This window comes from Pelophylax lessonae (genome assembly GCF_965119305.1).
Source record: "Pelophylax lessonae genome assembly, chromosome: 3".
NCBI lineage: Eukaryota > Metazoa > Chordata > Amphibia > Anura > Ranidae > Pelophylax > Pelophylax lessonae.
The window spans coordinates 590,507,796-590,529,252 of record NC_138770.1 but is presented as its reverse complement, the minus strand read 5'-3'; the positions used below and the strand labels follow the sequence as shown (position 1 = coordinate 590,529,252).

Below are 21,457 nucleotides of genomic sequence, written 5' to 3'. Positions count from 1 at the left end.
ATAGCGGGGAAACAGCAGCACATTTGCGCTTTTCGAGTTATTTAAGCAATTACTCGTAACCTGTTGAGGCCCTTCTCCAAGCTGCAAAATAAAACTATGGAAACCACACAGACTACAGCTTCAGCAAGTTCGTCCATCAGTTGTACTTCTGATTGATAAAAAAAAAAACGTAAAATGTGTCTAAACAGGTTACTAGTAAGCATTTGTATATCACGAAAGGTGTCTGTGTTGCTGCTGCTTTCCTGCTACATGATGGTTAGTGATGGATGAACATCGAAGGGGGCGGTTCGCGAATGCGATCAGCAAACTTTCTCAAATGTTCGCAAACCGCAAGTTTGCGGCGGACCCCATTCACTTTAATGGCAGGCGAACATTAAAAACCTCCAGGTCATATTTGCAGCCACAAAATACTTACTAGCTGTGCACCATAGTCCCACGACATAGACACTGACATACCAGAAGTATTGCTATTGGAAAAGTTGCCATAATTTTTTTTTTTTTCAGCCAAAAAATTTATTTATTTTTTTTCTAAATCAGCCAGAACTGACAGCAGCCGGTAAATACATGTCAAATACATATAGGGTCCATTCACACATCTGTAAAATGGGTCCGCATCCTTTCCACAATTTAGCGCAACGTTTACAGACCCATTGATTTTCAATGCCAGTCTGAAAAATTAGGCATTCACAGGATAAAGAAGTAAGTGTCGGCCAGTACAGGCTCCCAAAATTAGCCAACAGGTGTTCACCTGACAGCAAGGAACTTTGTATTCTGTGGCTGGAGGTACATTAGGCATTCACAGGATACAGAAGTAAGTGTCGGCCAGTACAGGCCCCAAAAATTAGCTAACAGGCGTTCACCTGACAGCAGAGAACTTTCTATTCTGTAGCTGGAGGTACATTAGGCATTCACAGGATACAGAAGTAAGTGTCGGCCAGTACAGGCCCCAAAAATTAGCCCACAGGCCTTCACCTCACAGCAACAAACTTTGTATTCTGTGGCTGGAGGTACATTAGGCATTCACAGGATAAACAAGTTTTGGCCATTACAGGCAACAAAAATTAGGCATTCAACAGACATAAAAGGCCTTTTATGCCGCTGTATTTACCTAAGACAGGGACCATGAATTGTTATGGGTGGTGGCGGATATTTGTGGGCTGTCATGAGGAATTGGAATCAAACATGGTCTACTGGTTACATGTGTTAGATTCCTCCGAGATCCATGCCTGATTCATTTTTATAAATGTAAGGTAGTCAACACTGTCATGAGCTAGGCTAGTGCGCTTATCGGTCATGACCCCCCCCCTGCTGCGCTGAACATTCTTTCGGACAGGACACTGGACGAGGCGCAAGCCAACAGTTCCATTGCAAATTCTGCAAGCTCTGGCCAGAGGTCAAGCCTGCCCACCCAGTAGTCCAGGGGTTCATCACTTCTCGTTAACCCGATGTAGTCAGACACCTGTCGGTCTAGGCGTTCCCTGATGCTGGATCCGGAGGACAGCTGTAGATGGGTCGGCTGAAACAATGATCTCATATTAGAAGTGACCAACACATCTTCAAACCGCCCTCTTCTTGCAGGCATTTTTGGATTGCTACCCCCAGCTGTTTCTCTGTGAGTAGAAATTCCTCTGCCAGTGCACGCTTAAGCAGAATGCAGCATTTCCCAAAGCAAGGCCTGGAAGTGCTGCATTCTGACAGCCCTCTGTGATGGTGGTAACATTTCCGCCATTTTTTGTTTGTACCGGGGGTCTAAGTATGTTGCCACCCAGTACAGGTCCTTGCCCTTTATGCTTTTTATACGGGGGGTCCCTCTTAAAACACTGGAACATGAAGGCCTCCATTTGCACTAAACTGGAAGCGGTGTAGTGGCCTGGCTCCTGCTTATCATCCAGGATAATGTCGTCCTCGTTCTCCTCCCCCCATCCACGGACAACATCAGGGATCCCAAAAAGGTTTAAAGTATGCTCTTCTTGCTCCTCCTCATCCACCCCGTCACCATCCTCCTCTGATTCCTCTTCAGACTCCTGTTGTTGACTTGTCTCATATGAAGTAGCCCCCCCCTGGGAATTAATCCAGCATTGTGACTTCCTCATCTTCCTGCTCCTGTTCCTCAACAGCTTGATCAATGTCACGACGCAGCGCACGCTCCTGAAAAAAGGCGTAAGGTACGATGTTTGGTGATCTCATCAAATGGCCGCAGAAGTGTGCATGCGTCGTGCATGAGCAGCCACTGGCACGGTGAAAAAAACTCCCCAGAACCTGACCTGCCGCAGAGTTCGTACAGGTAGTCGTTAACTGCACGTTTCTGCTGGATCAGCTTGTCAAGCATATACAAGGTTGAGTTCCATCACATTGGGCAGTCACAATAAAGACTGACAGGCAGGTTGTGTCACCGCTGAATGTCAGCAAGGCGAGCCATGGCTGTGTAAAATGAGCCAAAAATTTCCTGGCCTGCCGCAAGACGTCCTGGACCCCAGGGTATTTGACAACGAAGCTGCACGACCAAGTTCAGAACATGTGCCATGCATGGCATGTGTGTAATTTTGCCCTGTTTCAGCGCGCTCAGCAGATTGGCCCTTGTTGTCGCACACCACATTGCCAACTGTAAAATTGAGCGGTGTTAGCCACTGATCTGCCTGTGAACGCAAAGCTGAAAGGAGTGCAGGACTAGTGTGGCTCTTGGCTTCCAAGCACAACAGAGGCAGAAAAGCATGGAAACTTCTCACCTGGCATGTCGAATAGGTTCTGGGGATCGTGGGCGGCGCAGTGTAAGAGACGGTAGCAGCGGAAAAGGAGGAGTCAGCCGAGGAGGAGAGGGAGGATGGAGGAGAAGAAGAGGCAGGCCTGCATGCAATCCGTGGCGGTAAAACCAAATCTACACGGGTGGCACGGGTTACATGCTTGACAGCCATCAGAAGGTTCGCCCAGTGGGCAGTAAAAGTTCTATACCTGACCTGCCAGTGTTTGCTAGACCACGTGTCTGTGGTCAGATGTATCTTGGCACCGACACTGTGTGCCAGAGATACATTCACTTGCCGCTGAAGATGGCCATATAGCTCTGGGATGCCCTTCTGTGAGAAATATTGGTACCTTCCATTGTGGTGTTCCAATGGCCACAAATTTCTAAAGGCCTCCGAGTCCACCAGTTTATATGGCAGTAGTTGACGGGCTATCAGTTCCGACAAGCCAGCGGTCAACCGTTGGGCAAGAGGGTTATCCGGCGTCATCATTTTTTTCCGCTCCAACATTTGGGCCCCGGAAGCCTGCCTTTTTCCAGAAAAACTTGAGGACGGCATGATGGAAGGTGGAGTGGAGGACAATTGTGAGGAGAGAGGAGAAGTAGAAGGGGCTGGATGGTGAGAGCCTGGAGTGTGGCTTTGTCGGTTCTGATGGCGTTGCTCCCACTGGGCTCAGTGATGGGAGTCCAGGTGCCTTCTTAAGGCGGTCATCCCGAAGTGATTGTTGGGCTTAACGCAACTTATGCGTTGACTGCAAAGGCTGCAGATGGCAACACTTTTGTCAGCAGTGGACAGATTAAAAAAAGCCCACACTGCAGAGCCATGTGCCGGCGTCCTGGGAGCTACAGATGTGACCGTACATGGTTGATGGATAGATTAAGCATCATTTTCAATATGACAACCTCCCTACCATAACCACAGTCTCAATAAACAAATGCTGGGTAGCAAGCACATTTGTTGAGATGACCATGGCAAGATTCCCTTCAAACAATAGTATAATAACTATTATATATATACTATATAATATTACTTACATGTTAAATTTAGGATCAGTGGTACATGATACAATACGTGAGAACTTGCTCATTTAAATACACAAAGCATTTCATTAAATCTTCTAAAACTGTCATCCTTGAGGTTTACATTTGACAGACATCTCTCCTTTCCAGACATCTTAATATTCCTGCACAACGGGGAAGAGAGGGCACTTAAGACAATACTCATTCTCTGTTCATATAATTAGCTAGACTGCTTTTAGATTTGCTTTTCCAGCAAATTAATACTAGTAACATATAGTACTAATTAATACTAATAACATGGAGTATAAAATATGTAAATGGATTAATATATATCTGCACACCTCTAGAGCATTGGAGCAGAAATAAACGCTGTGCTCTAGCTAGAGCCCAGTTTACATCCATTGTTTCAACTCTGTAATGTTCATTAGACTGAACTTACGGCATCCTATGGCAATGAGTATGATAAACCATGAGTGCATTATTAGTCCATGTCTATGCCTTCCTCCCCTCCACCAGTGCTTTGACAATAGCATATAATTACAACAGCAATGTCCAGAGACCTCTACATTGTGGTCTACCTGGCATCACACAATATCTGGCAACATTTTTAAAAATCATCTGTGATATTTACATACTATACATAGAACCAAGTTATTTATTTAATGACCACATTAATAATATTGTTTGCATTAGTCTGACCTCTTTGACATGTACAGTATATCCAAAAACATTACATTACAAACTATAGTTGCAAGGGTCACATTAGTACATGTACACATCTCTCGTAAGGCTATAGACCAAAAACCAACCAACTGGGACTTTTAGGGTACAACAATTATCCAATCTTGAAAATTTTGCTTAAAATAGTACATATTTATTTGTTACATTTTTACATGTATTACATTTTTCATGTGGCTCTTATGAGCATACTGCTATAAATGCTTTTCTAAAGCAATCCTAATACTATGGTGCATTACCTTAGTAAATTATTCTTCCATGCTTTGAGACTAAGCATAGTAACATCTCCAAATCCAATATTATTTTTGTACCGAAACCTTTTGAAACATTAAAAGAAACCTATATTGGTACTTGTACCATCAAATTGCTTATTATAACTTCTTCTTTTAAATTTTATTATATTTTATTTTGATTTATGTTTGCTTATATTACTTTGTAATTTTTTGGAAAAAAATAAAAATTACGAATAATTAAAAAAAAAAAAAAAAATTTTGTTTAGTGAGTACAACAAGGATTAAAAAGATGTATAACTCCTACTACCAGCCAAATGATACCTCTAGGCACCTGCCTAAGTTTGTCATATTAGGACAGATAGCCAGTTCTATTCAATAGAGCAATCTTTAGCACCATATATTGTACATATATAAGCAACTATACCATGTAGTGTACTATAACTATCATTTTGAGATTGATAATGCTTTGTGCACATGGCTTGTAAATCAGGTTAAAAAAGAGCGAAAAATAGTAGACATGGGTTAGTGGTATTGTATGAAGCTATTGTTGGTAAAATATTTGGTAAAGATACGCTGTCCACAAGGCACCTAAACAGAAAACAGGTGAAAGTAGTTAACTGATCATTTTCTTCCTAAAAGTAATGGTGGCTGTAGTTGATGGAGCTGGATCTAGATGTTTCCACAATGTTCTGACACAAGGGACCAGGGGTTTACTGATAAAATCATGAGAAGGCTGTTCAACTTGTGAGGGCATCCAGACTGGTGGACCCACCAGGAATGTAGCATATATAAGTATGTGTGGGGCATGCATAAAATAAAGCAAGAAGACAAATCTTTCTGGTAAATCCATTTTATGGTAGAAAAGAGAGACAATGTTTTTTCTGTTTTACTGTCAACCCCCTTCTTGTTGGATCTCTAAGGTGGTTTCCTATTTAGTTTGAGAAGTTGAGGGTCATGTAGAGAACTATGATTGATTTAGCATCTGTACTGTGCTGGTTTTTATGTAAAAAAAGTAGCTAAAAAACAAAGCTTGGCAAACGAAACACTATGCCCCTATTCACACTACCGCGACTTGTCAGGCGACTTGTCAGCCTGACAAGTCGCGGTCCATGCAGTGCTACAGGACCCGTTCTAATAGGAGCGACACAAGTCGCTCCGACTTAGAAAAAGGGTCCTGTACTACTTCGGGGCGACCTCGGAGCGACTTGCATAGACATTCATTATATGAAGTCCGTGCAAGTCGCGCCGAGGTCGCGGTGCACGGGACTTCACAGGTCGCCCCCGAAGTCGGAGCGACCTAATGTGAACGGAGCCTATAACATCGAAGCTGAAACATCCACGCCAAACCCACCAATACTCCAACTAGATATTAAATCACTAACAAGATTTAGCAGCACAGGGGTTGACACAGAGTTGAGAAGAATATGATAGCTATTGATTGGACATACACCAAGTATATGAAGGGTAAGGGGATATAAGGAAGAACACTGTAGAACAAATACACATATGGTTATGTATTGACACTGAATTTTATTGCTAAAGGGAGCATATAGGATAAGATTTGAGGCATGGTGGGTTGAGCATACTACACTATATTATATGTTTTTTTTTTTTTTTTTTTAAATCACTGGAACAGAAGATATGGTTCAGAGAAAGGATAAAGTGAGGAATAATAGGAAGAAGTTGATAGACATATGTTGCCTGATCTTCGGTTTTACAGAGATATTGTTGTTTTTTTGGAGTTTGAGAGCACTGGCCACTTTTATTTTTAATAAATGGATTTACCAGGAAGAATTGTTTTCTTTATTATAGACTTTTCCTTTTTATGCCCAGCCTTTTGGTAAGGATAGGTGATTTTCCTGTGCAAATCTTAAAGTCCTTGTTTTTTTTTCTTGGTTTTCCAAAAAGAGATAATTGGGGGTGTAGACCAGAAATATTTGCACTATCCAGCATTAACAAAAAACTTGAAAGGATAATTCCGATAATTCCATTCAAAACTGATATTTCAAAGTATTTTAACAATGGAATCAGAATTGTCAGAGTATTTTGTATGGTAATATAATTATTCTTTCTTTTGTTTCTCATAGAATTAAACCCTGATTCACAAGTGATGGAGCAGAGCAATGATACATGCAAGCCAGCACAATCAGACATCCAAGATGGTAGGCTCTATATATTTATCATCAATATAATATTTATGTTGTTTAAAAAATCAACATCAGTGTTCTAAATACTGAATACATTTGTAGCCACATTGCTTTAAAAAGCAGGAATGATGCTACAATTGTTGTCCAGCAATATCTTATTGTCTAAAAAAAGTGGTAGTAAATTGATGGGTGTTTTTTTTTTTAATTTTCTAACCTTAAAGGTCATGTCATAATGTGCTAGTATGCATGGAATACTAGCACAATATGTTAAACCTACCTGAAAATGAAGCCTTTCTGAGTCAAGCTATCACCACTACAGGCACTCCCATCTTCACCCAGTCTTCCTTCCAGGTTCGTGGTGTCTGGTTATATGACTGGCTGGAGCTGCAATGACATCACTCCTGCACATGCGCCTGAGAACCGCCGTTTATGGCACATGACTCTGAAGGAGAGGTCTGGGTGACCGTTCTTTCAGAGCCCATTCGCCGGTGACGTCGCTGGCTGCATGTACAGTAAATATCTCCTAAACGGAGCAGGTTTAGGAGATATTTACAGTACCTATAGGTAGTCCTATAATAAGGTAAAAAAAAATCAGAGATGGGAGTTTAATCCCACTTTAAGCTTTAGCAATGGTGTTTCCAACTATGCAGTACTGCATATACTGAGTTATAAAATAAATGTTTTAATTTATGAAACCACGGTGTCTATGAATAGAGAAGGCCTTGTGGTTCGCCCGTCGGTCGGTTCATGGCGAATTTTGCTTGTTCGCTACCCACCAAATTTGCGAACACATGGCGTTCTTCGCGGCGGCCATATTAGTTTACATTGGGGAGAACTTTGACCCATGACACAGCCGTCAGGTGGAACGGGACAGCCAATTAAAACATTTCAGCACATGGACATGCCCCCTACCCTATAAATAGACCTGAGCTGTCGGCCATATCACATTCCGCTTTTTGCCAGTGTAGGGAGAGGTCTGCTGTGCTCATGAGGGAGAGATTGCCAGACACAAATACCTCTGTGAAGATCCACAAAAGTCCTTTTCAGGGCTGGTATTTCGGTGTAGGTCTACTAGTCTCAGGTTAGGGGCAGGTATCCAGTCGGTGCTTTAGGGCAGTTAGAGATCGGCAGTAGTCACACGCAAATCGCTCTGTTAATGTCCATAAAAGTCCTTTTCAGGGCTGGTATTTCGATATAGGTCCAGTCTCTTTTCAGTATAGGGACAGGTATCCAGTCTGTGCTTTAGGGGCAAAAAGAAATCGGCATCTGTAGTGACACAAATCGCTCTGTTAATGTCCACAAAAAGTAATTTAAAGGGCTGCAATGTCGGTATGTGTCTATTACAGTCTCTTCAGTATAGGGTCAGGTATCCAGTCTGTGCTTTAGGGGCAGTTAGAGATCGGCATCTGCAGTGACACAAATCGCTCTGTTAATTTCCACAAAAGTCACTTAAAGGGCTGCAAATTTTTTGCAGTGCACTAAAAAGGGGGGGGGGAGGGGGGTAATCCACATTATAATATACTTTGCAGAAAGCATATTATAGTGGATTAGTAGTATTATTGTGCACTGTGCAGCATTGTGACAGGTGTGGTGACTGAGCGTTGCTGCAGCAATACTACAAACAGTGACATAAGCACTTATAATGTATTATAACTGGTGTGATAGGCCAATGCCCCCCCCCCCCAATACCACATATTGAAGTGGGGTGTTATCTGAGTATACTTTTACATGTTTATTTGTGTCCTGCAACAATATTGCCTCTTTTGCTGAGTTAAGTCTGGTACACACAGTGCCAAACTCACTGGCCAATTTTTTTGAACTGCTGTGATAGACCAGTGGCCCCCAATACCACATATTGAAGTGGGGTGTTATTTAACAGTATAAATTATACTTATAAAGAGTGTATTTTAGTCCTGCAAAAATGTGGCCTCTTGCTATGTAAACTGGGCTACACACAGTTACAACAGTTACTGGCCAATTATTTGTAGAACTGGTGTAATAAACCTGTGGTCCCCCAATACCACATATCGAAGTGGGGTGTTATTTAACAGTATAATTTTCTAAGAGTGTATTTTAGTCCTGCAAAAATTTGGCCTCTTGCTGTGTAAACTGTGCTACACACAGTGAAAACAGTTACTGGCCAATTATTTGTAGAACTGTTGTAATAAACCTGTGGCCCCCCAATACCACATATTGAAGTGGGGTGTTATCTGAGTAAACTTTTACAAGTGTATTTGTGTCCTGCAACAATATTTCCTCTTTTGCTGAGTTAAGTCTGGTACACACAGTGCCAAACTCACTGGCCATTTTTTGAACTGGTGTGATACACCAATGGCCCCCCCAATACTACATATTGACGTGGGGTGTTATTTAACAGTATAATTTTCTAAGAGTGTATTTTAGTCCTGCAAAAATGTGGCCTCTTTTGCTGTGTTAACTGTGCTACACACAGTGACAACAGTTACTGGCCAATTATTTGTAGAACTGGCAAACTGACGGACCGGTAGATAGGGAGGAGAGGCAGGCAGAACTTGCATTGCACAAGAGGTACAAAGCAGACTGCAAATGTATCAGGAGCGAGCCATCAACCATGTACAGTCACATCTGGCGCTCCCAGGACGCTGTCACATGGCTCCGCAGTGTGGGCTTTTTTTAATGTGTCCGTTGCTGACAACAGTGTTGCCATCTGCACTCTTTGCAGTCAACGCATACGTCGTGGTAAGCTCAACACTCACCTAGGGAAAACTGCCTTAAGAAGGCACCTGAAATCCCATCATCGAACCCAGTGGGAGCAACACTGTCAGAACCCACAAAGCCACACTCCAGGCTCTCACCGTCCAGCCTCTTCTCCTTCTCCTTTTTCTACTCCTCTCTCCTCACAGTTGTCCAACACTCCACCTTCCATGATGCCGTCATCACGTTGTTCTGGAAAAAGGCAGGCTTCTGTGGCTCAAATGTTGGAGCGTAAAAAAAGGTGTCCGACAGGTGTCCGACTACATCGGGTTAACTACCGATGTGGACGCTCTGAGGAGTGATGAACCCCTGGACTACTGGGTGGGCAGGCTTGACCTCTGGCCAGATCTTGCACAATTTGCAATGGAACTGTTGGCTTGCCCCTTGTCCAGTGTCCTGTCCGAAAGGACATTCAGCGCAGCAGGGGGGATCGTGACCGATAAGCGCACTCGCCTAGCTCATGACAGTGTAGACTACCTCACATTTATAAAAAATTAATGAGGCATGGGTCTCTGAGGAATTCAACACATGTGACCAGTAGACCATGTTTCATTGAAATTCCACATGACAGGCCACAAATATCCGCCAGACCGCCATCCCCCCACAACAATTCCTGGTCCTTGTTTTCGCGGCATAAAAAGCATTTCATGTCCATTGAATGGCTAATTTTGGCAGCCTATACAGGCTGACACTTACTTCTGTATCCTGTGTGAATGCTTAATGTACCTCTAGCCATCAAATACTACGTTCTTTGCTGTCAGTTAAACCCAAGTGAGCCAATTTTTGGAGCCTATGCAGGTCGACACTTACTTTTGTATACTGTGAATGCCTAATGTACCTCTAGCAATCAAGTACACTACCTTCTTTGCTGTCAGTTAAACCCATGTGAGCTAATTTTTGCAGCCTATACAGGCCGACACTTACTTATGTATACTGTGAATGCCTAATGTACCTCTAGCCATCAAATACACTACGTTCTTTGCTGTCAGTTAAACCCATGTGAACTAATTTTTGGAGCCTATACAGGCCGACACTTACTTCTGTATACTGTAAATGCCTAATGTACCTTCAGCCACAGAATACTATGTTCTTAGCTGTCAGGTAAACCCATGTGGGCTAATTTTTGGGGCCTTTTATGGCCAACACTTACTTCTGTATACTGTGAATGCCTAATGTACCTCTAGCCATCAAATACACTACGTTCTTTGCTGTCAGTTAAACCCATGTGAGCTAATTTTTGTAGCCTATACAGACCGACACTTACTTCTGTATCCTGTGTGAATGCCTAATGTACCTCTAGCCATCAAATACTACGTTCTTTGCTGAGAGTTAAACCCATGTGAGCTAATTTTTGGAGCCTATACAGGCCGACACTTACTTCTGTATCCTGGGAATGCCTAATGTACCTTCAGCCACAGACTACTACTTTCTTAGCTGTCAGGTAAACCCATGTGGGCTAATTTTTGGTGCCTTTTATGGTCAAAACTTACTTCTGTATCCTGTGAATGCCTTATGTACCTTCAGCCACAGAATACTACGTTCTTAGCTGTCAGGTAAACCCATGTGGGCTAATTTTTGGTGCCTTTTATGGTCAAAACTTACTTCTGTATCCTGTGAATGCCTTATGTACCTTCAGCCACAGAATACTACGTTCTTAGCTGTCAGGTAAACCCATGTGGGCTAATTTTTTGGGCCTATACTGCCGACACTTCTGTATCCTGTAAATGCCTAATGTACCTTCAGCCTCAGAATACTAAGTACTTAGCTGTCAGGTAAACCCATGTGGGCTAATTTTTGGGGTCTATACTGACCGACACTTACTTCTGTATACTGTGAATGCCTAATGTACCTCTAGCCATTAAATACTACGTTCTTTGCTGTCAGTTAAATCCATGTGAGCTAATTTTTGCAGCCTATACAGGCCGACACCTACTTCTGTATACTGTGTGAATGCCTAATGTACCTCTAGCCATTAAATACTACGTTCTTTGCTGTCAGTTAAATCCATGTGAGCTAATTTTTGCAGCCTATACAGGCCGACACCTACTTCTGTATACTGTGTGAATGCCTAATGTACCACTAGCCATCAAATACTACCTTCTTTGCTGTCAGTTAAACCCATGTGAGCTAATTTTTGGGGCCTATACAGGCCGACACTTACTTTTGTATCCTGTGAATGCCTAATGCACCTTCAGCCACAGAATACTACCTTCTTAACTGTCAGGTAAACCCATGTGGGCTAATTTTTGGGGGCTTTTATGGCCGACACTTCTGTATCCTGTAAATGCCTAATGTACCTTCAGCCACAGAATACTATGTTCTTAGCTGTCAGGTAAACCCATGTGGGCTCATTTTTGGGGCCAATACTGGCCGACACTTACTTCTGTATCCTGTAAATGCCTAATGTTCCTTCAGCCAAAGAATACTACGTTCTAAGTTTGCTGTAAAAAAAAAAAAAAAAAAAAATTTAGGGCAACTTTTTCAATTGCAATACTTCTGTTATGTCCATGTGCTGGGACTATTCGTGCACAGCTAGTACGTCTTTTGTGGCTGCAAATATGACCTAAATGTTTTTAAAGTTCGCCTCCCATTAAAGTCAATGGGGCCCGCCACAAACTCGAGGTTCGCGGACTTTTGAGAAAATTTGCGGCTGACGTTCGCGAACGGCCCTGGCCGATGTTCGTCCATCTCTACCTATAAAAACTAATCCACATTCCATATTTCCAGTTAAGGTTGAAAAATAAAAAAACTCTAGCCTGTTTTCACACCCTTACCTCCTCACATACAATGCAGAACCAATATCTCTGTATTGTACATGATGATGCCGAGGAGAACATCAGAGCTTGTTAGAGCAAGGGATGTGGTAGGCAATAGCGTATCTTCCACTACAAATCCCCCCTCCCCCCTGATAGAAAGGGGACTTTTTAACCGACACACTGTGGAGAAAGTCCATTTCAAGGGTATATTTTTTTTCCATCCCAGAGTAGAGTTTTAAAGTGGAACTAAGCTCTCTCAATCAATATTAATGCTGCAAGCATTAGTAAATAGATAGGGAGGTATATTATATTTACTTGTTTCAAACTTTTTTTTACATTTCTTCAGTTGCCTCCTCGTTTCTGGCCCAAGCCAAAATGATGTCATACATCCCAGGAGTCCCCATGGGCATTTTGTTTCTGGAGCAGGGGGGAGAGGAGGGGCTTTCTCAGCTGAACACACCCTCCTGCATTCTTGAGCTAAGGGCACATGGATATCAGGAAGCAAATGCTACATGATTAATTTGCCTTTACTCAAGTAGCTAGAAAAGCTGGGGAGTTGCTTAAACTAATTTTACAAAAAAAAAAAAGCATGGCGATATGGATAGATGGGTAATTTTGCTATGAATATTAAAAAAAAATATATGAGTTTTCAGCTTTTTGGGCCCAGATACAATTTAGTTCTTCTTTAAGAATTACGCCAGTTGTTAGGACTTGTTATGCACAGTGATCTCTATAGCAAATTTCCACTAAGAACTCCACTGTAATACTTTTTTGTTATTGTTTAACAATAATTTTGAATGTATTCTCTTGCATATTCTTGACATGATGACTTGCCTGCCTATGCCTGAGTGTTGAATCAGATTCAGTATTATTCAACACTTCTTCAAACTAGATTCAGGGCTCATGGTGCAAAATTGCCAGGAGGAACAAGTTGCCCTTTGTTTTATATCTACTCACATATCTTTCTCATGTAAATCAGAAAAGTTGAAACAATATGCAATGCATATTTGAATAGAAAAATCTTATTTTGCAGTTTCTGCTGTTTTGCATGTACCAACACGTAAGCTTACTTAAAGAAAAAAATGTATCCTTGTAGCAGTGATTAAAGCTAACCATACGTTGCTCTATATTATACTACATGTAAATGTTTTATTTTGCAGTTTCTGCTGTTTTGCATGTACCAACACGTAAGCTTACTTAAAGAAAAAAATGTATCCTTGTAGCAGTGATTAAAGCTAACCATACGTTGCTCTATATTATACTACATGTAAATGTTTTGGGGCCCACCCCATTTCCTCAATAAAAACCAGCACATCACCTTGAAAGCATGCTGCAACAGAGCAGGAAACGTCTTTCCCTTCTGCAAATTAGGATACTACAACACAGTGTGCAGTACATTGGTTTTCAGCCCTGGTAAACTGGTGCTTTGTTCTGAAACACACTAACCGGTAACCTTAACCTAACCCTTAAGCGCTACTACTTGATACCCTAAAAACAACTTTTAACACTGGGCTACCACCAAAGTATAACCCAACTCTCAAAAGTAAGCCATAATACTTAACCTGACCTTAATAGTTCAATCTAACACATATCCTTCCACTTACAATGCCTAATGTAACTATAAAAAAAATCTAATTCAACCTCAATCCTTAAATCTTTTCTAAGTGTTTCTTTTCTCTGAATCATCACCACCTCCCTCTTCAATTAATTTGAGATAATATTATTAATTTTGTTTTCTTAGTTGTACATTACACATTACAATTGGCTTCACATTCATAACTGTGTATAGGCCAAAATTCCCAAGGATTAATAAATTCTTCTGGCCTCCCACACAATCACTATTATGGCCTACCTTACTGGCCAGTATGAGTGGCATGCGGACCTTGCTCTCTCCTTGTTCATCACATGGCAATTGGATTATGTACACTATATTACCAAAAGTATTGGGACGTCTGCCTTTAAAAGCACATGAACTTTAATGGCATCTCCATCTTAGTCTGTAGGGTTCTAGGTGTAGAGCAGTCTCTGCTCTAATTCATCCCTTAGGTGTTCTATCGGGTTGAGGTCAGCACTCTGTGCAGGCAAGTCAAGTACCTCCACCCCAAACTCACTCACCCATCTCTTTATGGACTTTGTTTGTGCACTGATAACACAGGAAGGGGCCATCCCTAAACTGTTCCCACAAAGTTGAGAGCATGGAATTTTCCAAAATGTCTTGGTATGCTGACACCTTAAGGGTTCCCAACCCCTGAAAAACAATCCCACACCATAATCCCCCACTCCACTAAATGATTTGGACCAGTGCACATACAAGGTCAATAAAGACATGGATGAGCGAATTTGGGGTGGAGGAAAATGCTTGCACTGAGTCCTGACCTCAACCCGATAGAACATCTTTGGGATGAATTAGAGCAGCGACTGCAAGCCAGACCTTCTCCTTTACATCAGTGCCTGACCTCACAAATGTCCTTCTGGAAAAATGGTCAAACATTCCCATAGACACACTCCTAAACCTTGTGGACAGCCTTCCCAGAAGAGTTGAAGCTCTTATAGCTGCAAAGGGTGGGCCAACTCAATATTCAACCCCAAGGACTAAGACTGGAATGCCATTAATGTTCATGTAAAGGCGAGCATCCCAATACTTTTGGTAATATAGTGTATATTAGAACTGAGTGGTTTCCCACTTTCACACTTTCTTTCATGTTCAAGGACATTCAACATCTGCTTTCACACCATGTAGATTAGATTAAGGTTTCTGAGTTATGACTATGGGAACATATCCCAGCATGTGACTATACTGTATATGCTAGGATATGTTCCCAACCATAACTTGAACAGAGGATGCCACTTGGGTAAGTGCTGAAATGTCTTTAACATTACAGAACTTGGGTACTTGGATGTGACTAACTACTACTTGCCTTAAAAGGTGTACAGTTATTTATATGAGTATATGGCCGATAAGATCTGTGGTCAGAAGGAAGGCGTTGAAATCATGCCCTGTAAAGGGAGTGAGGAAAATAAAATGTTATTAGTGTTTTCAACATTAGGTTCAGAAAAGATCATCAGTGATTTAACAATTAAAATCACAATTTCAGCAATTTGTTCTCTTATTTTACAGGCTCACTCAGTTAATGACCACTGCTTATAAAAATATCTGTGTGCATTGTACTTATTATATATCTATGACAACATAAATAAATGAAAACAAGTAAAATTAGTATCCTCATCAACAAAACAGAAAAGTAAGCTTTAATTTGTGCAAAATGGGCCATACACAATGAATGCCTCAACACCTAAAGCAAACCTTTAAGTGTGATACTCCTAAAATGAGAGTTTCAATGCATCATTAAGAGCCTGCATATATTTTTATGGTCTTCATAAATACTTCAAGACCCAATAATCAAGGGGCATTCTGATATGCAAATCTCAACATTTCTCAGCAAGTTGAGAGCTGTCCCACCCCCTTATGTCTTGGGCAAAATCCCATTAAAGGTCACTGCCATCTATTCCTTTAAATAACCTTTCGGGATTTGCCCAGGGTGGGGTGGGGTGGACAGTCCAGCCCTATACTTTCTAAGTACAGGACTAATAGTCAATAGCTGTGCATTTTGTCCACCAGCAAATGTGTTTGAGGATAATAAAAGGTACATGCAGGCATCTTTGGGTGCCTGTATTGCAGTTTGGATCAGACTTACTTGCATTATGATGCATTCACACTTGTGAATGCTTTTACTTGGCCGTTATAGGAGCGAACCCCAGCTACATGAAATAGGGGGTGCGGTTGTCACAAGAGAGAAAGGCACAGACAGCAATAAAAACTTTCTCAGACTTCCCACTGCATTACAATGAGTTTTTGTGTCCCATTTGGAGAGATTTCCCATCACTTCCTATCCTGACAGATGGAAAAGCATGCAGTGACCACAAATGTTTTCTTTCTTTAAACCAATTTCACATCTCAAGTCCTAAAGGACAGCCTGTAAGCCAAGATTTGGCACAAAATTATTTTATAGCAAACCTGAAGTATATAAACCTTTTTTCTTTAGCCTCATTACTGTGATGGGCAGCTTTACTGGTTAATAGGGGGGCACTGGAGGTGGACAGACTAGTGTAAAAGCCCTTCGACTCATGAAGTATGTGCATGTCAGAACTAGGGATGATCGAACTTTTGAAAAGTTTGGTTCGGCCAGAACACCCGAACTTCCCGAAAGTTCGGGTCCGGATTCCAGAACCCCATTGAAATCAATGGGACCCGAACTTTGGTAATCAAAAAACACCATTTTGAAGCCCTAAAACCCAATAAATGCCCCTAAAAAGTTCCTAGGGTTCTGGGTCATGCCCCAGGGACTATTAATCACACAAAAAAAAGTTCTTAAAAACTGTCATTTTTGATAGAGAGCCAATTATTGAAAAAAATATTGAAAAAAAAAAATGAGATTTCTTTGGATTTAGTGTCTGGGGGTCTAAAAAGTGTACATGTGAAGTTTCAGCTCTGTAGCATGTCCAGAACCAGAAAAAAAAGATAATTTTTCTTAGAATTTAAATAGCGCAGGGATGGGGCTACGCTCCTTTCACACCTGGGCGCTTTTTGTTTCAGGCGTTTATTGGGCATTTTTTTGGCGTCTTTGGAGGCAGGCATGACATCTGAACTTCTGTATAGGGGTATATATATATATATATATATATATATATATATATATAAATATATGTGTGTGTATATATATATATATATATATATATATATATGGAATCAAAAAACACCATTTTGAAGCCCTAAAACTCAATAAATGCCCCTAAAAAGTGCTTAGGGTTCTGGGTCATGCCCCAGGGACTATTAATCCCACAAAAAAAAAGTTCTTAAAAGTTGTCGTTTTTAAAAGAGAGCCAATTATTGAAAAAATTATTGAAAAAAGAAAAAAGGGATTTTTTTGGATTTAGTGTCTGGGGGGTCTAAAAAGTGTACTTTACTTGTGAAGTTTCAGCTTTGTAGCATGTCCAGAACCAGAAAAAAAAGATAATTTTTCTTAGAATGTTTATTAGCGCAGGGATGGGGTTCCGCGCCTTTCACACCTGGGCGTTTTTGTTTCAGGCGTTTATTGGGCATTTTTTGGGCGTCTTTGGAGGCAGGCATGACATCTGAACTTCTGTATAGGGGTATATATACACACACACACATATATATATATATATATACACACACATATAGGTGTGAAAGGAGCGGAACCCTATCCCTGCGCTACTGAAATTATTTGCACGGATGGTGTTACCCACCTTTCACACCTATATGTGTGTATGTGTATATATACCCCTATACAGAAGTTCAGATGTCATGCCTGCCTCCAAAGACGCCCAAAAAATGCCCAATAAATGCCTGCAACAAAAACCCCCAGGTGTGAAAGGAGCAGAACCCTATCCCTGCGCTAATAAAAATTCTAAGAAAAATTATCTTTTTTTTCTGGTTCTGGACATGCTACAGAGCTGAAACTTCACAGGTACACTTTTTAGACCCCCCCCCCCCCCCTAGACACTAAATCCAAAGAAATCTCTTTTTTCTTTTTTCAATAATTTTTTCAATAATTGTCTCTCTATCGAAAACGACAATTTTTAAGAACTGACCCAGAACCCTAGGCACTTTTTAGGGGCATTTATTGAGTTTTAGGGCTTCACAATGGTGTTTTTTGATTCCATATATATATATATATATATACCCCTATACAGAAGTTTAGATGTCATGCCTGCCTCCAAAGACGCTCCCAAAAAATGCCCAATAAACGCCTGAAACAAAAACGCCAAGGTGTGAAAGGAGCGGAACCCTATCCCTGCTCTACTAATAATGCCAAGAAAAATTATCTTTTTCTTCTGGCGGTCACCCTGACATGGAAGAGTTCTGTCACCCTGGCATAGCAGAGTCAGTTCACCCTACACTACTGTCACCCTGACACTTAACACTTTGCCTACAGAAACTAGATTATTGAATCTAACTATAGTGGTATATAGTGCCCTAACTACACTGCATATCCCTTTCCTCACACTAATAATTGCTAAATGACACTGGAGCAGCAAGAGTAACAGAACTGCTTCCGCTCTCTTCCACAGCCTCTATTACAGTGCTAGAGATTTGGCGGGGCTATGTTATATACTGGGGGGCGTATTCACTACTGATTGGCCTCTGGACCCCCTAGTCACTCTATTCACATTCCTAGCAGACTCCTGCCCCCTCAATTGGCTTTTAGTCACATTTATGGTCCAATCATGGGCTTTTAAAGCCCAGTTCCTGTCCCATTGCATTTTAGGCGATTCTGGTGCCAAATTCTGAACTTTTACCGCAAAAAGTTCGGAATTCGGCCGAATTTCGAACAGTCAATGTTCGGGTCGAACCAATGGTCGACCCGAACCGTTCGATCATCCCTAGTCAGAACACCTGGACATTATGGATACCTGGGGTGCATATACTGAAAATAAATCCATAATGGAAAATACTTTTTTTTGGTTAGAGTTACACATTAAACTTAACAATTCTGTCATTTATGTTACATTAAATAAGATGCCTACAGCAGTATGTTCTTACCTTTGGAAACCAGCCTTTAATAGTCTGTAGAATTTGAGCAGCTTTGGGCTGACTTATGGTTGCCATGGATAATTATACATCATTGCTCTCTGGGCTGTTACATGTTCACACAGCTTATTAAAGAAGTGAAAGACTTGATGACAGATTACGTCAATAACGGAATGGATTTTTATACAGTAACTGTCCAAAAACAAACCGTTTATACCATATAATCTAAAAAGTAACCTCTTTCAGCAATGATTCCTGGTTTCCAGGAAAATGAAAGATCGTGGTGGTTTTACTGCCCTCAGCTCAAGGCTGTCTAAATTAATTTGAACCAAGGGAACGTTAAACTAACAAAGATGCAAAATATTTTTCCCAGTTTCGCTGAAAGCGACAGTAAATTAAAATTCTGTCATATGACATATTTGTTACATTATCATTGTGTATGTAAACTGATAAAACTGAGATAAAATTGCAAATGTATCCCTATTACTCATAGAATACATATTTTGATAGGTATCAAATAATTGCTTTCTTGAAAAATTCCCTTTCTGGTTATTGATGGTGATGAGGTTCTAGCAGGAGATTTGTGTCCAAATATCTGTCCACAGCTATATCTTCTTAAAGTATTAAAATCACTTTTTTTTTCCTAGGTTAGGATAAATTATTTAAAATATCTTAATTTAAAAGGGGTCAGAACACACAAGGCTGATATTTAAATGCTTAATTATTAACACTTTGGATATATCAATATATCAATATGTTTGTCCTGGTAGATCATTGAACTAACAACAACAAATTATGCCAATCTGCAGATTCCAGGGTGAGAAAGAGGCAAAGATTTAAAGAGAGGCATGAATGACCAAAAAAATAGTCAGATTGTTTTTGGTGATTAGAAGGAATGTTTGCCCTGTTGGAATAAATCTGCACACACTTGTTATAGTTATTTTCTGTAGATCAACTGCAGGTTTGGATTCTGAGGATGCGAAGTGTTTTAGCTGAATTCAATGGACATTGTCTTTTTCCAAAATGACTATGTAACTAAATAAAAAATACAGCAGGATCAGGGAGACATTATCATGACTATTTTGGCAGATGGGAGCTGGGAACACAGAGATATTGCTCTGGTGGTCTATGAGATACAAAATGCTTGTGTGGTCATCTACCCAGCAAGGAAATGTCAGTTTTGGTGGTCTTTGTCAGTATTTTAATGTGATATTTATAAGTTAAAATAATATAACTTTTTTTTTCTTCTTTTTTTAGGAGATATGGCTGACGAAAGAGGTGAAGAAAAATGAAGCAATGACGTTAGACAAGCGTGACATCCTTCCAGTAGTAGCAGATGAGACCGCACTTGGAGCGTTACTCTATGGCTTCCAGGCTGTGTGATTTAGGGGTTTATCTGATTTGATTCTTCTTGTTATCAGTTGAAAAGGGTTTTGGTATAATACTTTAAATTTTGGAATTGCGTTTAGTAATTTCTATTTTTGTTGAAAATGTTAAACATAGCTTCAGGCTACATTTCTTTTCTTTCCTTTGCTAATAATCTTTCACAAATTCAAAGTTGATATTAATGAATACTTTAGTTTACATGCATAATATATTAATTGAGTTTTGAAATTCAATTTGTAATTTGGCTTGGCCACTTGTTATCCCATAACATGATTACAAAGAGGCCTCTCGTTCTATGAAACACTGAATGTGTATATGGACAAGCCTCAAGATGTTTATGTATGTAATTAGAACATTTCTTTAAGTTTGACAATAAAAATTAATAAAAGCTCATTAAATACGCAAGTTCTGTAAGGATGTGTCAGTGTCTTTAGAAAACTTTTAGGCAAAAGAATGTTGTAAATGGAGACTACCCAGATAGTAGGGCTATAGACACCCAGTGTCCAGAAGGGGCATAGCATGTTGTATGCTTAAAAGCCTCTTTAACGTTTTCTGGTGCAGACAGCGCATTTGTATAGAAGTACCAATTAGACTGCCTCCTGATAATTCTGGTGGGACAGGCCTAATCTATATACAGTGCCTTGCGAAAGTATTTGGCCCCCTTGAACTTTTCGAACTTTTGCAACATTTCAGGCTTCAAACATAAAGAAATAATACTGTAATTTTTTGTGAAGAATCAACAACAAGTGGGACACAATCATGAAGTGGAATGAAATTTATTGGATATTTCAAACTTTGTTAACAAATAAAAAATGGAAAAATTGGGCGTGCAAAATTATTCAGCCCCTTTACTTTCAGTGCAGCAAACTCTCTCCAGAAGTTCAGTGAGGATCTCTGAATGATCCAATGTTGACCTAAATGACTAATGATGATAAATAGAATCCACCTGTGTGTAATCAAGTGTCTGTATAAATGCACCTGCACTGTGATAGTCTCAGAGGTCCGTTTAAAGCGCAGAGAGCATCATGAAGAACAAGGAACACACCAGGCAGGTCCGAGATACTGTTGTGGAGAAGTTTAAAGCCGGATTTGGATACAAATATATTTCCCAAGCTTTAAACATCCCAAGGAGCACTGTGCAAGCGATAATATTG

The 21,457-nt window shown here is 40.6% G+C and overlaps 1 protein-coding gene across 1 annotated transcript in view; it reads left to right on the top strand.

Moving 5' to 3' along the window:
• MACROD2 (mono-ADP ribosylhydrolase 2) overlaps positions 1–20,300 on the top strand; it is a gene marked incomplete at its 3' end in the record, with an annotated part of 3,247,744 nt that extends 3,227,444 nt beyond the window's left edge. Inside the window, 3 exon segments of the mRNA XM_082250969.1 lie at positions 6,816–6,890; positions 19,727–19,734; positions 20,175–20,300. Of these exon segments, the coding sequence (XP_082107095.1) occupies positions 6,816–6,890; positions 19,727–19,734; positions 20,175–20,300 (209 nt within the window).
• Positions 20,301–21,457: the final 1,157 nt, after the last annotated feature.